The sequence below is a fragment of the Neopsephotus bourkii genome, unplaced genomic scaffold, assembly GCF_033783945.1.
Source record: "Neopsephotus bourkii isolate Nb327-2 ecotype Australia unplaced genomic scaffold, CSIRO-AGI_Nbou_v1 NB_593, whole genome shotgun sequence".
In the NCBI taxonomy this organism is placed as follows: Eukaryota; Metazoa; Chordata; class Aves; order Psittaciformes; family Psittacidae; genus Neopsephotus; species Neopsephotus bourkii.
This window is the reverse complement of record NW_026901094.1, coordinates 946,402-962,435: the sequence shown is the minus strand read 5'-3', so window position 1 is coordinate 962,435 and position 16,034 is coordinate 946,402. Positions and strand designations below refer to the sequence as shown.

General features: G+C 40.8%; 1 protein-coding gene and 1 long non-coding RNA gene across 2 annotated transcripts; one reads left to right on the top strand and one right to left on the bottom strand.

The window, feature by feature from the left end:
• Nucleotides 1-2,224: 2,224 nt before the first annotated feature.
• Nucleotides 2,225-7,144, bottom strand: UTS2 (urotensin 2). Its single transcript, XM_061351604.1, has 4 exons — nucleotides 6,056-7,144; nucleotides 3,700-3,810; nucleotides 3,085-3,128; nucleotides 2,225-2,513 (listed from the first exon to the last, which is right to left on the bottom strand). The coding sequence occupies exons 1-4, from the start codon at nucleotides 6,156-6,158 to the stop codon at nucleotides 2,397-2,399; spliced, it is 375 nt and encodes a 124-aa protein (XP_061207588.1). The 5' UTR covers nucleotides 6,159-7,144; the 3' UTR covers nucleotides 2,225-2,396.
• LOC133211324 (uncharacterized) lies at nucleotides 2,509-14,190 on the top strand. The gene is made up of 4 exons (XR_009725175.1): nucleotides 2,509-3,841; nucleotides 5,215-5,331; nucleotides 7,116-8,475; nucleotides 13,317-14,190. It is a non-coding gene; the product is annotated as an uncharacterized LOC133211324 (long non-coding RNA).
• The last annotated feature ends 1,844 nt before the right edge of the window (nucleotides 14,191-16,034 follow it).

Genomic DNA, 16,034 nt, shown 5'->3' with positions numbered 1-16,034 from the left:
TATATGTGTTTCTTGTTTGGAGATGTTAACCCTGTTTGTACCACTTGCTCCTGTAAATTTGTGCCCAGAAAGATCCTACAGCAACAGAAATCCTAGACATCCTAGTTTTTGAAGTTCTGTGAACATCATACTCTCTGACCATACAATAATGAAGGTGCATGTGCTAGGAGCTTGAATTCAAAGTTTGTAATCCTGGCTAAATCTTAGGTGCAAGTCCTTGTCTGGGGCTATGTTAGTCCTGGGTTATAGAATAAATATGGTGTGGGAGAAGAAAATAAGAATGAAGACGTGAATCAGTGCCCTGTGTGACAATGAAACTAAATATTTGCCCAAAAATCAAGTGGCGTTTGCTGCAAAACCAGATTTAGGACAAAAACCAGTTTCTCAAGCTACTCTTTACCCCACTAGAATCACATCATCTTGCAGTCAAATGCCTTATCAAGCTGTTTGGGAAGGACCTCATTTCCATAAGGTTTCAGGAACTGGTAGTTTCTATGTCGGTTTATATTACTCTTTCAGTCTCTCTAGTTTGCTGGAGCAGTCAAAGTGAGATCCAGTTCTGTTCTGAAAGATCAGTGGAGTAAATAGTGCAGCCAGATTGGCACATGGTATTTTGCTTATGTGACTTTGTCTTACCTGGCATAATTTAAACACTGCAAACAGGTTAGAACTGTTGGGAAGGTCACTTCTTTGGTGACCAAAGGGAAAACATGCAAGTGCAGTAATGATGCAGTTAATACCCCCTGTGGGGGCAGCAGCAGTTTAGAAACCCTCGGTGGATTTCTCTGGCAATTTCTTTTTTGTTGTATTCATAAAATACAGAATTCTGTTCTTAAAAGAGTTGCTGTGCAAATATTTTCATGGCATTGTGAGGAACAGGAGGGACCTGAATGTGTTTTTCCAGTGCGATGAGTATTTGCTGAACGAGTCAGGGGTTGGTAAGTTTATCTTCCAGCTGAATCAAGTTTTAAATCGCAATCAAATGAATTTTTACATCAGGAATATTTTATTGATACAATAATCAGCTGGGGTTGAATTTCCAGGTGTGATTTTTTTCGCTGTAGACTTCAAAGGAGCTTCTGGTTTTATAAATAAAACTGAAAATATGCTGCAAAAAAAAAATGTTTCCAGGGTGTGTTTACTTTTGGTGGAGTAATGTCTAGCAAATAGACTTGTACGGAAATATTCATTACCTCTTTCTGATTGTACATAGGTGCTCTTGTGGGGCTTGCTTATTTTGCTTTATGTTTGCAATATTTGAAGCGCAACTGATCAGATTTCTTTTCCCTGCACTGTTTATAGGCTCTACCCCTTTCCGTGTCTATGAAATAAATCTGTCTTGGATGGTTACTCCTTTAGATAAATTTGGAGTCTTTCTTACAGTTTTTAGTGACTGATGAGGAGGCAGGAAAAGAGGAGCTTCCAGACAGGCACTGACTGCTCCGTTGTGTAAGGATGAATGTTCAGAAGACTTCAAGTAGCTGCACAGTGCATCCAGCTGCTGTAAGGACGTTTTTCTTTGCTATAACTGCCTTCATCTGTCTTGCAGTGTATGTGAGGTGAGCAAGCTGCATCAAGCCTTGTTTAAACAGCACATTCAGAGATTTATGATGTATATTATTGCGATTGATGTATGTGTATTAAGTGAAGTTTGTTTCAAGCTTTCTTTGAGCCTTGATTGGCATGAGATCCATGCAGAGCATGTATTGAACAAGGTAGGGCTTCACAACTTGGACTCAGAATGTGCATACTGTCGAGATTGCCATCCCATGGAGGGGGATCTTTAGTTTTATTCACTGCAGATATTACTGGGAAGTACCTGGGATTGAGCAATGATTTCTCTCCAGTGGTAGTTGGAGCAGATGCTTGATCCTGACACTGAAATGTGCTGATGGTTTCCATGGTGCCTTGTGGATGTCAGGAGGGGATTGGGCACTGCTAAGCTGCCATCCTTCACTGGCTCAGCATCATCAGGGAATGCAGCAATGACCCTCTCTCCCTGGCATCCCAAAGCTAAGTCAAGAGACCAAGCAACAAAAGAGAAAGTCTTCTTGCCTCTGGACTTAGATGCAGCTGAGGCATCTTCTGAGAGGTTTCATGGGACCCCATGGGAATCTTACTTCCCCTGCCCGAGTTCTTTTCATGTTGCATGTTTATCTCCCTGTCCCATTACTTTCTTCCTGTTGTGCTGTAGTCTTAAGTAAATACCACACTGCTCACAGCATCATTGCAAAACATCAAGAATTTATTAATTTCCAAGTAGCATAGAATGTAAAGTTAGGAGCTGTCTTCATGTTTCTTCATTCTCATTTTAAATCAAAAGCAAATCTATAAACATGTTTTCAGACATCTGTATAAATTATGCAACCAAAGTCAGGGGGACTTTCTTCTCCTGCTTACACACAATATTTCCAGAAGCACTCGGAAAGATTCCCACGTTTCTTGTACTGTTTCCTATCCTTGGTCAAGAAGCGGCCCAGCAAAGCAATTCGAGGGTGATTTCCATAGGAAGTCTAAAGTCAAACACCATTAAACAGGTTACTGTTGGATGATAAATGTTCCCAGTGGGAAAGTCCATTCTCCAGTGCCCCAACTGACTGCACAGCCCTGTGTTCTGACCGGGGGAAGGCGAGGCGACTGCCCCATGTGCCCTCTGATTTAGGTGATGCACTAAAACTGGTCCCTGTCTTCTCCCTTTAATTCAGCAGGAATTATGTTCTCTATTTATCTAATGGTTCTTAACAAATATGATAATACTGTGTAGCCTATGTTGTAGTGTTGGGAGGAAATGACATGCAGCTTATACTGGTTAATGGCCTGGCCTGGTGAAGCTGGAAATTGGCCTTTATTTAGTAAAGCAGTTTTTTGGGGTGGGCTGAATGAAGAGCTCTGGATTATTTGCTGTTTTCCCCACCTCCCACTTACCTAACAGCTAAATGATTCCTGCTTCAAGAACACTGTGGCATGTTTTACTCTATACTGTTTATGAAGTCTTTGGTTCTTAAATGATAATAACAGTTCCATGTATTTTAAAATGTGGGGTCTTGTTTTTCTTGTTTCAGTGACAGATGGTCATTTGCTTACCTCTTTGGTATTTTCCCTTGGGTTGTAGCTACTGGGGCTAAGACCTGGAGAGGGGAGACATAATGAAATGTTTTACCATTTAGAAATGAGGAACCTATGCAAGGTGTCTTGTGCCAGGATGCTGAAGCCAGCAGGAGTGTGGAATGTTCAGTGGACCAAACAGAAGACCCTTTTGATGCAGCAGGGCCAGTTAGCCTTGCAGGATCTGGGATTCAGCAGATGCAAACTATATTGTCCTCTTCAGCAGGCATCTGTTGCCCCCAGAACCATCTGCTGCTGTTGATTCTGATTTTCTGCAAGTACTGATGGTTTTTAAGAGACTGCTGTTTTGTTTTGTCTGCTGGCTCCTTCTAGGCCAGTTTCTGCCTTGCCCTGGTTTTGTTGTATGGAGGTTTTACTAAACTGACTTGGAGACTTTTACAGCTAACACTGAGCTGCAAGCATGGCTGCTCAGCAGGTTTCCCCAAGGTCCCAGTTCACTAAATGTCAGCTATCTGTTGCTTGCACATAATGCTGTATTCCAGAAAATACCCAGGAGTGGGACAGAATATTTATGGAAGCTGGACATGCAGATCATGGGCACTCCTCCATATATTGTTGTGGTAAATTCCTCACCTCCTTTATTGTCTTCAGTCAGTGTGCCCAAGAGCTCTGGCAGGAACTGAAGCAGGGAAGTGCTTCCTAGGCTGCCCAGCCTCTCCAGGTTTAATCTTGGATCTTCATCTGCTGCAAATGGAAGATGACAAACAAGCATACAGTAAGAGGGTTTTTTGCTTTGAATCCCTGTTTCAGTCTCTCTCAGATGATTTCTCATCAGGTCTGTTGGCAGCCTGATGAAGACTATAATGAAATTGCTCATCCTCATTTAATGAATATAATAGGGATACTTGTGTGTTTTGTCTTGGGTTTTTCTCTTCCAAAGCTTTGAGAAGAGATACCTTCCTGATGTTAATGCCAGGTCCTCATTTCTCTTGCAGATCTTTCTTTAAGAAAGTTTTTTGACCCAACAGCACCTGCTCCCATTGCTTGGGGAGCTCACACACCAGTTTTTAGTCCATTTCTACATCAACTAATTCCTATGCTGGAGCTTTTTCATGAATAAAGACAAAAACGTCCTGTTCAAGGCTTACTAAACTGTTTGGTTTCCCAACTATTAAATGCAATAAAATGAGGTGAAGGGCAGGATAAAGGTAGGAATATTTTGGCAGCTATGCTTCTCAATGCATTTCAGTCATCTCTCTCATTTAATGTCTGTACCAGTTACAGATACTGCTACTTTCTCTGAAACAACAGATTGCCGATACCTGATGGAATTAATTTGTAGGTGCATAGAGAATTTGGATTCCTGTCACTAGGCTGTGCCCCAGGGCAGGTCTTCAACAGGAGCCCTTCGTGGTGTTACACTGGAGGTAAATAAGGCTTTTGTAATCTGAGCAGTAAATTTCATGTTTGCTAATATATAGCAGACATTCAAAACTGGGGGCAATGAGAGGGTGCTGTTGTCAAACTCCGGTTGTGGAGATGAGTGTTGTTTTCTAGTTGTACTTTTAGGTGATACTATGGCATTCTAGTTGCTTTTACCTGCAGGGTGGGTAAGAATCCCTAGCTCCTTAATAGGGTGTATAGATAAGAAAATAAGCTGCTGAAAATAATCCTTCAACACTTCAAAATCTTAGACAAAGATCAGGAACATGAAGGCCTTTGACGTCCACATTGTTAGTTTGCTCACTGTACAAATGGACAGTTGCAAAGGACAGTGGGGATTTCAGTGAAGACATTCTATAAGTTTTGTAACTTCCCAATAATGTGCTATGTGGAGATAATTCCTCTCTCTAGCCTTGTATTATTTTTTAATTCAGAGCAGTGTTGGCAGGTAAATTGATTTTGAGATTAAAAAACCCAAACCAACAAACAACAACAAAACCCAAACCAAACCACAAAGCCATAAATGACAGCCCTCTTTAATACAGAGTTCTATCTTATCCAGTGCACAGACTTTATATTAGCAAGGAAGATTTAATAAGCATAATGGATGTCTTCAAACAAATGCAGTAATGTTAGAGCCAGCTTGTTCACCCTGTGATGTGATAGATGCTATCCATACTGAGTCATGGTTGTCTGTAAATGCAGGTTACGTAGAGGAAGGCTTAAGAAGATGCTGGCTTAGTGAGTCCAAGATGTTCAAAGCAAGCTAGGGACTACTGATACCTATAAACCAGCACAACAGCTGTTGTACCTGAAAACCAGGTAAGAACAGCCACTTCTTAATAGTCAGCTTTATGCAGTAACTTTGGGTTTGATTTGCCTGGCTTTTCAGAACTCATTTCAGAAACTCTTCAAGCATAAGTCAGTTCTGATGACAGCAACCATCCCAATTGTTGTGCATCTTTACTGAGCTCTTTCAATCTTGACTTATGCTATAATGCCAAACTTTGAGGGCAGCGTTTTCAAGCCAAGATTCATTCTTCCACTGGACTGAATGGAATTTGCTTTAGCACAAACAAATAGCATGCTCAATACACTGTTTTTGTAGTATAAGACAGATTTGCCTGTTTTTGATCTCAGTAGGAATGTGTCAATCTCCGCAGTAGGTTTCCCCCTTTTTAAATACAGCTTCAGCTAAATATCACTGTACAGCCAAGTTTCTTTAAGTCACTTAAAGCCTACTAATGCTGCTTCAAAGACAGACGCTGCACATGCCAGCTTACATTCAGTTCTGGAAGGCTCGGATACCTTTGTCTCCTGGATCTCAAAGCAGCAGGAACAAATATTTAGGGCACCCAGTTTCCCCCATTTTAAAGGAAAGCCTTCACTGATGATGTCATGTGTGCTGCCAGTGTTGGGAAGAAATTCCCACCTTTGCTAAGCTGGTCAGCACAGACGAAGGCCCCTCAGAAAGCATAGCTGCTTCTCTTCTGGGTTTGCTGCTTCAGCTCCTGCTTTCTGACCATTAAAATCAAAATGCTCTTACCTGAGAGTTGATACGACATCTCACTGGCATTGATGATGGGGAGAGATGAGAGAGGACAGGAGAAGCCAATAATAATGAGACAGCAGAATACCAGCTTATGCATTGTTGCTGTGTTGAATGGATCTCGTCTTTGCCTACCCCTGTATCTCCAAACTCCTGTCTGTTGCCTCTGCTCCCAGTTTCACCGTTATATAGCTGCTCATGACCTCATAAATATCATCATGTTCTCTCCCCCCTTCAGAAAAAAAAAATCCAATGAATTTATTGCCCATTGATTCTAAATGGAAACCACTTTGCATTGATGTAATTTTTCAAGGTAACAGTTCATAGACAATAAATTTACTGTCTTATAGCTTGGTGTACAAAATGGATATTATATCAAACCAAGCACAGTAAAGTTTATAAATCTGGCATTAAAAAAAAAGTAACTTCCAGTTATAAATCATGAGTTAACAAAAGGGTCAGACATTAGTTGAAATGACCAGGGCAATCAGACAGCTGATTTATGAGCCTTAGCAGCCTTGACGCAAAGCATCTGATATGAAATTCACTGTTTTTTCTTCTTGGGAGATGGATGGATGTGTTGTGTTGTATTTGGGGTTCTTGTGCCAGAAAAAGTACAAGAGAAGGGGAGTTAAAATATCGAGTTCATTTACAAAGGGAGTGGAAGGGGAGTTTGATTTCTGAGCTCCCCAAGCCCCCCAGAGCATTTCACATCTATTTATTTGAGAAGACCTCATCCAATGTTGCCCTAGAGAACTGTCTTGGCAGAGAAAGCACAGCTTCCATCTGGAGACTTGCTTGGTACATATAAACTACTTTGGTTGATATTAAACACAGGTCCCTCGCTAGACTGGGAGACCCTTTTCCATTTTGCTTATCTTCTCCTTCCCCCATTGGAACTAGCTACCTAATTCTGTGTGTGTTAGCTAAGGATTTTTTAACTTGTTCAGCTTTTGCTTTTTTTTAATGCTAGCACAGTAGTTGCTGTATGTAATCTCAAACTTAGTTTTCATTTCCCTCCATCTAGCATATTTTGTCTTCTCTACTTACAATTTAGTATCAAAGAGAGAAGACTAACTGGACTGGTCCCTCATCTTCATTCTCTGTGAAGCATCATATCCAACTGTATAGAGCCTTGTAAGTAAGTTATGACAATTTTGTTTCCTTCAGGTGGTGAGAAGGTTATGGCTGTTCAGGTTCAAAAGAAATTAAAGTTTAGGTAATTTTCTTTCTTGCCTCTCTAATCAAACATGCCTTCAAATGCTCTTTAATATACAGTAAAATCCAACTAATGTTACTGAAGTTCTTTCCCTCTGCTGAATTATGTGATTATTTTAAGTTGCAAAAGGAGTGATCTGCTTGCTTTTTCCTTCATTAACATTTCCTGTTGAAGATTAATTTTTATGTTATAAATTCTGTGACTCCTAGGGTTAATTGCAGGTTCACTACAACCGGCATCTAGAACAGGGCTATTTCTGCTGCAAGTCTAATTCAGAGAGCACACCCCATGTTAACAGGTTGTCCAGAGAAGCTGCAGACTCTGTCAATCTGGAACTCTTCTATTCTAACCTCCCCTGCTCAAATCAGGGTCATCCAGAGCAGTTTGCCCAGGAGTGTATCCAGTCAGGTTTAACAGCTCCAGGGATGGAAGGGGACTGAATTTCAAACCAAGGCTTTGTCAAGGCCGTGGGCATCCCCATGTAAGTTCAAATGTTCTGCTTTGAGTGTAAAGGTGGGAGAGGTAAGAGAGGACCTGCTGAGGTCCTTTTAACCTAAACTTCTCTGCATCCTGTGTGTACAGAGGTCTAATACTGACTTACAGGACATATGCTGCATGTGTCTGAACTACAGATCCTGTTTCTTGGGACTTCTCTTTGCTGAAGTGAATGGATATGACAAAATAATTTCTCTACAGAATTAACCTAATTCCTATATTTTATGCACCTCTTTCCCTGTGTGTTCCTATGAGAGAAGTATCAAGAAAGGAATTCTCTCTCCTCATCTGAGTCATGCAACTCTTCATTCCAAAACTGCAGACAGTAATTAGGTCTGATTTGATGCATGATCTCACTGTTGGTGCTGGATGCCCTGTACAATGCTTCTCCTTCAGTGAACTGTCAATGACAATGGCATTGTCAATATTCACTCCGAGCATCCTCCAAGGAAAGCTAATGAAGCACTCTTCACAAGCAACTGATGTCCTTTATCTTCTGTCAAGGAAGACTCAGTCTCTTAGAGCCATCATGAAGTGCGTCATGTGGAAGTCGGGCAGCTTGCCCACAGCTTATTGCCTTTACTCAGATTTGAAATGGTCACTTAGACACTCTTTCCTCTACCAAAATGTCAAAGGCATTTTCCTCAGGGGACAGTGCACACGTCATCATGCAAAGCAAAGAAACAGCTCATCCTAAACAAAGGTACAAAGCCCTGAGCACATGGGTGAGGGACATAAGTGTGAATTGCACTTTGAAAACTTGGGAATTGACTTAATTTGTATCAAAACTGTTTCGTGGGCAAACTTAAATAAGTTTTATTCTCATAGACTTTCAGGTGCTTCAGTGTAACATCAGAGAGCAGCAGTAGTCCAGATAAATTACTGAGCAAACTCTAAGTAGTAAGTATGTGTTATCCTATCAGAAAATATTATTCTTAATTATCAGAAGAAACAGGTATTCTTAGTTTAAAATGATGGCTCGTGAAGAGTAAGTTGCTGATGAAATCACAAAAACTTTAAGACACAACAAAACCACCCACCAAAATGATGTAAAAATAGGAAGGATTAAATCTAATCTATGATGCAAAAGCTCTTTCCCCTGTTTTAAAGTGCATTATGATAAGTAAGTATAAGTTGTTGGTTTAGTCCAGTATTGTGACAGTTGGCAAGAGCAGGAATTTCAGAGAAGATGCGATTTACCAGCAGCATTTGCATGAGGGACTTTTTCCTTGGTATAACTTTTGATGTAGCTTTTTGGCTTGAATTTAGTAATTTGCAGATGAGCTTGTTTGATATAAGTTTCCAGCTCTTCCTTGAATTTTACTAGAATTTTTAACTTAACCTCTTGTTTCAGTGAGTTACATATATTGGCTGGTGCAAGAGAAAAACATACCTGTAGTATTGCTTGCTTCCCTGCTAGGGTCTAGCTTATCATTGAGGCATTTTGGGGAGGGGGCTTTGCTTTGCTGTCACTGTTGCCTTAGCAGATTGTGGCCTCATTAACACCAAAGTTGTTAACACTAACTTAAAATTTCCCATTTTAGCTAATTGCTCAGCTTTGTGAGATGATTATTAAATCATTGTGAAATCATATGTGCAGTAAGGCTTTTTGCTGCCGTTAGTTTGCATTGCTTTATGTATACTCTACATTCTAGAGTATGCAGAAAACAGCCTATTGGGAGACTCAGCAGATCAAAGGAACAAAAACAACCGTACTTTGGGCACTTGCAGTTAACTTCCTTCTTTGAAGATGCTGCTTCTGCCTAACTGTAATGTAGCCCACGTGGTATATGTTCTGAAGAATCACATAGCACTCCATGGTGTATTTGGCTGTGCATAGTAGCATTTCTATCTTCTGAGTTTCTCTGAGAGGTTCTGACCTAGGTTTTCATGCTCTCTGGTGGGCTGAAGTGCCATAGGTGAGTACGTGTGCTTCATTGAATACATACCTGTGTGTAAAAGAAGATGGCAGCAGGTCCATAGGCCTTTCTGAAGATGTTTTGCTGCAGAATTGGCAAATTGTCTAAAAGTGCTCTGGTAGAGAATCACAGCTGCTAAAACACTGCTCCTTTGTGGTGGAGTTTCCACCAGTTTGGGAGGGAAAAACCCTCTTGATTTTTGGCCCTGATGAGCTGGCAGACTGTAGTCTGGGTATATTCTCCAAGTGAAGCTTGACAAACTGGTCCTTAAATCCCTGTCCTCTCGGCACTACAGAATTAGAAAACTTGACGCTTCACACTGTTGGACATGAAGGAAAGTAAGTCTGGCATGACTGGAGCTTGGAAATACAGCACATCACATGGGAATCGGGTTCTGGATAATGCAGCTGCAAACAGAGGAGCAGAGACCAGATCCTGAAATCAGGTTTCTTCCACCAAAAATGTAATGGAACTAACTATGCAATTGCAGTTTATTTTTAAAACTGCAATTATGAGAGCAGGGAAGTGCTGATTCTTTTCTTAGTAGTTGGGATGGGGGGGGGTGGGCAGCCCAGGCTGTTTTCTTGCTCTTGTTCTGGCTCAAGGGGAAGAAGTGCAGAAATATTAAAGCAGCAAATTGCAAAAGATGGACGAGGTATAAGAGGTGTCTCCCATATCTCCCTGTTTGAAACTGCTTTATACCCTGTCAGCTGCAGGGTGCAGATATTGGACACCTATGAAGAGTTTCCCATCTCTGAAGATGGCCATCTTTCACTGTCTGCAAAGCAAGAGGCAAACAGCTTGCATCTAGAGAGGGCATGGAACAAAGGCAGTTTTGTCACAGGTGTCCTTATGCTTTTCTGTATTTTCTTGTTCAAATGTTCACCTTTGTGTACTTATTTTATTCACCACAGAGTCTCAGGATCACTCTCATACCCACAACGGATACGAGAGGACAAATTTCAAGTAGCTCTATAGAAGTTCAGTGTGTGGGCAGGAGCTATGGACTAATCCAAGAGGTATCCTAATGATCACTGGCATTTAACTGCCCTACTCAGCGTAGGCAGTAAATGAATGGCTCGCAAAAGCAGACTTTAATTTTTTACTTTGCTTTCCGAGTGCATAATCCCTTTAATCCTTCACTACTTGGAGGTTTTTTGTTAATTAAATGGAATCTCTGCAGGCTCTGTGATTCATACTCCAGGACAAATACGTGTACTTACCAGGGGGAAAGTTGGCATAGGTCTCATTGGGCACCTTTAAAGCAGTTCTTTCAAGGTTATTTTGTAAATGAATGCATGTTTCTTGGCAGTCAGCCATGTGGAATCTTCCCTTCACTGTTTGAGGTGGATTCCACTTTATCAAATAATTCCCACTACAAGCAAGAACTGGTTTTCTCTGTGGTGACTTTGTCTGATCCGACTAGAGTGGAAAGCTGTCCCTGCGGATGGGAGTGATCAACGGGATTAGGAATTAACAAAGGGGAAGGAAGCTGATAGCAGATCCTTGTCTCTGATTTGGCAAATTGAGTGTTTCTTGCTATGCTGGAACTTAGTAATGGAAGCAAAGTCCTCCTTCCAGCAAGAATTCCCAGAGCAGATTGGTGATACATGAGAGTTCTGAAGTTGCTATTTAGCTGCTATTTAGTGGTTAAGAAGATTCCTCACATAGCAGGAGGTGAAAGATGTGCAAGACCAGGAGAGGAAACGCTCCAGGTCTTTTGCAAAGAGCCAACACCCAAACTAGCTTTTTAGATGCTCTTTATGGTGATTTTAAGGGTCTTTTCCAATTTAAACAACTCTGTGGTTCCTGTTCTCATTCCATCTGTTTCTCCACTAGGCCTTGTGGCAATCCTCCTTCCTTAAACTGTAGAGGGTAATGGGGAGGTATTTCTGCCTGTTTGTAACTGCTCAGCTGTATTCTTGGCCTCTTCAGCTGAGAAAGTGGGTTGCTTTACAAAGGCTAGAGCATGCATATCATATTGTATAGCTTATCTAAAAATCCTCTACGAGACAAGCAGGCTTTATGCTTAGAAGGAAATAATCCAGTGACAACCACAATCTGTGGACGTAGGGTAGTGCAGGAAGCCTCCAAAGTAGTCTTCATTTACTGCTTGTTTCTGCCACCATACGAATGTTTTATTTACATGATGATCTCTCTGTGTCATTAGGAATGGCTGGGAGAAGGTGCAGAAACAGTTATACGAGGAGGATAATTAGTAGTGCCACAGCACAGTAAGTGCTTTTCCTGTTCTGTAATTCCCTGAGGCACATTTAATCACTTTTGAAAAGCACAGAAATGTTCCATGTTCCAGCTTCACTGTTCCATGTGAGAAGTGTTCTTATTGTAGCCTACCCTGTTGATGAGAGCAGATGTAGTGAGACACAATGACAAGAGAATATGTTATTGTCATATCCAGTGGCTTCCTGACAGCCTGTTCAGATTTTCAAATCCTCTAACTCTCAAGTTAAAGAACAGCAGGTTCATTTTCTCTTATTAGAGCTCCTAAATATGAGGGAACCATCAAGCATGTTCCCTGGTTACACTTCTGCTGTCTACAATACTGCACTTACTGAGGTGTCCCACAGTAGTTCAAAAAGATGCATTATTAAGGGTGGCTGTAATGCTGATAATGTGAATTGGGGAGGGGAAACCTCAGGCCTTCTGGTGACACTGGAGCTTGGTTAAACCACTCTGGTGCTCAACTGTAGTGTTGCAGCTCCTCTGGAATCAATGTTTCCTCCCACCACTCCTTTTATATACCTTTTCACTGTGCTTTCCATTCCAGATTAAGAATAACATGTTATGGTTTAAATACTTCAGTAAAATTTGCTTTAGGCATGTAAATGCATGTTCTTTGGGTCGCTCTAGAATTTGTATAAGGCTGCACCGAGTAAAGCAGTGTGATATCTGCCTTTGCCTGGATCGTGTTCTCTTCAGGCTAAATGGTTGTGGAAGGAGTAAAAACAGCAATGCTGTGTATATTAGAATATTTTGTTTTAAATATAGATGTTTTTGAAGTCTATAGTGTTGTAGCTAAAGGAAAGTGCCTCTTTCACCTCTCCATCCACCTTCCTCTTGTTTTCCAAGATTGTGTTTGTTCTGAACCTGCTGCAGTGTTTGTCTCCAGGAGAAAAGTGAGCTAATGTAATGGGTTAAAACTGACTTAAATGGGTAACTCAGAGATTCTATTTTGCCTTTGAAATGTCTTGTTTCAGTTTGGCTTATGTAAACTGAGAGTAGATTTAACAGGTTTAAGATCCTTAAATTGAAGTAGGTGTCTTTGTATGGGGTTTTGCACTTGGTAAATCAAATAAAACATGATTTGTTTTCTTAATACAAACAGGAGAGATTTTCCCTGATTTCAGCTGGTGTTCAGCGGGTGGTTTGGGGTTTTTTCATTGAAATACAATCCAGTTTGCTTCAGAGTATTGCAGGAATATTCTGCTGCTTTTACTGGCAGGCACCCAGGAACTAGAAGGTGAAAGGAAAGAGTAGGTGATATCATAATAAACTCTTGCCAAATTGAGGTTAGAGGGAATTTCCATTTTCTTTGTACATGGTATTAAAAGTTCTTATTTACAGTGAAGGTAATGATGGTATCCAACAACCTTTTTCATTCCAGGGATGGAAGGATGCTCAGCCATCTGTTCCTGATGCAGAGCTAAGACAAACCTGTGGGATGGAGAACCTCCTTTGACAGACTCTGAAGAGAGCACTGTATCAAGGAAGGCTTGTTCATAGCTGAGAGTAACTGAGGTAACATTTGGTGATGGAATAAGGCTTTGAATTATTTTAATAGTGAAACTTACCTTGACTTTTAGTCACCTGTTTAAAATGCAAGCAAGAGTGGTACAGGTTCCCTGTTTAATACTATTTCCCATGTGTTAATTGTCTTCAGAGTGGACCTCTTCTATGGAGGTTTTCACATTGTTAATCTTAGTATCAGAATGATTATCAAAAAAGACAATGCTTCTATGAAGGATCTGATAGGAAGACTGAAAATAAGACATATTCTGCTTTGAAAAAATGATATGATGTTTGTGTGTTTGAGAGGTTATTATTGTTTCAGTGTCTCAATCATCCAGGTGCAGAAGCATGCCTGTAGAAGAGAGGGAGGTGAGGGGCAGAAACCTTTCTGTTTTCCTTACCCACACAACTCTTTCAAGAAATTACAAAGCCAAGACTTGCAACAAACAGTTTTGATGTCAGTAAGTGTGCTAAGAAATGGTGCCAGTTCTGGAAGCAATAAAAAAGCAGCAGGCTCCCCTGCTTAAACTTATCTATAAAGAGGATTTGTCTCCTTTTTCCATGCCTTCAGAACTCCACCTGACATCACCCGGGCCTCTGCACAGTCTGGCTAAGAGGACATTTTCTGGCTTCCAAGAAAAACAAATGGAAATGCAAAAACTTGCATCTGGCCTGTTACCTCATCCCCAACCACCAGGGTGGTTTCGGAGTCATCCTGGCATTCCTGGTTCCTTTTTTACTTGCTATATAATAAAGATTATTGAGACATGCAGAGAAAGCAGACAACACTTAGACCTCAGTTAAGACTGATCCTGTGTTATTTCCACATGAACTGGTAAGTTTGTTCAGGTATTAAAGAATCTGTTCAATAAAAGCTCCTGTGAAGCCAAGGTGCACGTTTGAATTATCCACATAATCCACTGCTTGACAGGAGGATCGCTCCTGATGTTTTACTCAGAATGTATTTCCTTTCTGTGAATGACTGTCCCTTGAAACAGTTCAGAAAGCCAGTTTTGGTGTAAATGTGTCCCTTATTCTCAGAAACCAATCTGCACTACTCAGGATTATTTGGTTTCCCTTCCACAGGCTTTGTTTTGATTCATGGGAATTTTAGGCCACTCCTGAAGCTTTGGTATAAAACAGCAAGATCAAACTGTCTGGAAAAGCTGTTGTAATGAGCACCTCACTGTTCAGTAAGTACCTTGACTGCTTCAAGTACAGGAAAGGAAAAAAAAGGGGTCTGCACTTTCTTTGGAGCATTTCAAAATATATACAGAAAGCACTAACAAAATATAGAACTCCAACTGCTGTCTCTCCTTTCCAAGGAGAAAACACTGGATGTTTTGGTATTTTTACAGAACGTAGACAGCAATTCTCACACCTTATGTATGGATTAGAAACTGTTCACAAGCAGAACTATTTTATCCTGTCCTAAGATATTGTCCACTGGTGCAAAGGTTGCTTGTTTGTCCTGTTCATGTCTTTAAGTTTGTGAACTTGACATAATAGTCACTTAGTTCTCATGGTTGAAGGTACTAATGAAGAGAAGACTTGGGCTAGGGATAAAAAGTTCACAGTTCAGGCTTCAATATGATATTTTCTGACGTATGGTTTTATATTTACTGTATACAAGTTTATCAGAATATGGAAGTGTGGTCTGATGAAACTAATCTGCTGTTGTAATCTGCTGTGTGGAGAGATGGGCTGTCATTCTTCAAACCCAAGAACAGCGTTCTCCAAGCTGAAATCACACAGAGGGGAAGATCGCCCTTTACATGACACATTGGTGAGTTTTCATTCTATTTTTTTAATAACACTTTCTGAAGAAATAAATGATTTGGTTTTGTAGAAGGTCACAGACGTGAATGCCACGACTCAAACATGCATTTCTTTTTTCTCTTAAAAGACGAAAGTAACATTAATTGAAATTGATCAAAGAGATAGTGTCTGAAGTTGTAACCCTGAGGTTGGAAAGGTTTTAAAAATAGTACCAGATATGTATCACATCTGCAAGGTACAGAATGTCTGCATCGCCTAAAAGATCAGAGGGGAATGATGTAGGGCTGAAGGTGGTGCAGTCTAGCTCCACAGTAACATCTATTGGTAAGACCAAGTCAACCACAGCTTTTCTCAGTGTTTCCACTGCCTCTCTGAAGCCTGTCAGTGTAGTACAACAGGAGATGAGAGCTATTATGGAACACTTCACAGCTCTAGATCTTTATGGCTTCCTCTCTCCTACATATAAGGTGTGCAGTGGTCAGGCCAGGTATCTGCTTTTAGGGCTTATGGGATCTGAAATGAGGTCTGTTTGTTTGCACATGAAACCCAAGCCTCTTGGGTTTGAGCCAAACTTTAAGAGGAGCTCAAGCCCCAAGACAATGGCTGGAAATGGTAGTAGAGACCACAAGTGTTGCATGCAGCTCCACTATGTGCTACAGGTCTTTTCAGTGTCAAATGCTGCATGTAAATTATGGTTCAGGCAGCATTTATATGAGGGACCACAAAGCCATGGCACCTTTCTGTTACTTGTTCTGCATACAGACTTTTTCTACATGTAAATCAAGTACCACTTCTTATAAAAACAATTCCTAGT

What these genes read in the sequence shown, in the direction of transcription:
- UTS2 (XM_061351604.1), bottom strand. Translation starts at nt 6,158, where the DNA reads ATGCATAAGCTGGTATTCTGCTGTCTCATTATTATTGGCTTCTCCTGT. An exon ending in GATGTCGTATCAACTCTCAG is followed by an intron (nt 3,811 to 6,055) that starts GTAAGAGCATTT and finishes TTCCATTTGCAG; the next exon opens with CAGATGAAGATCCAAGATTA. An exon ending in CAAGGGAAAATACCAAAGAG is followed by an intron (nt 2,514 to 3,084) that starts GTAAGCAAATGA and finishes GTTTGACTTTAG; the next exon opens with ACTTCCTATGGAAATCACCC.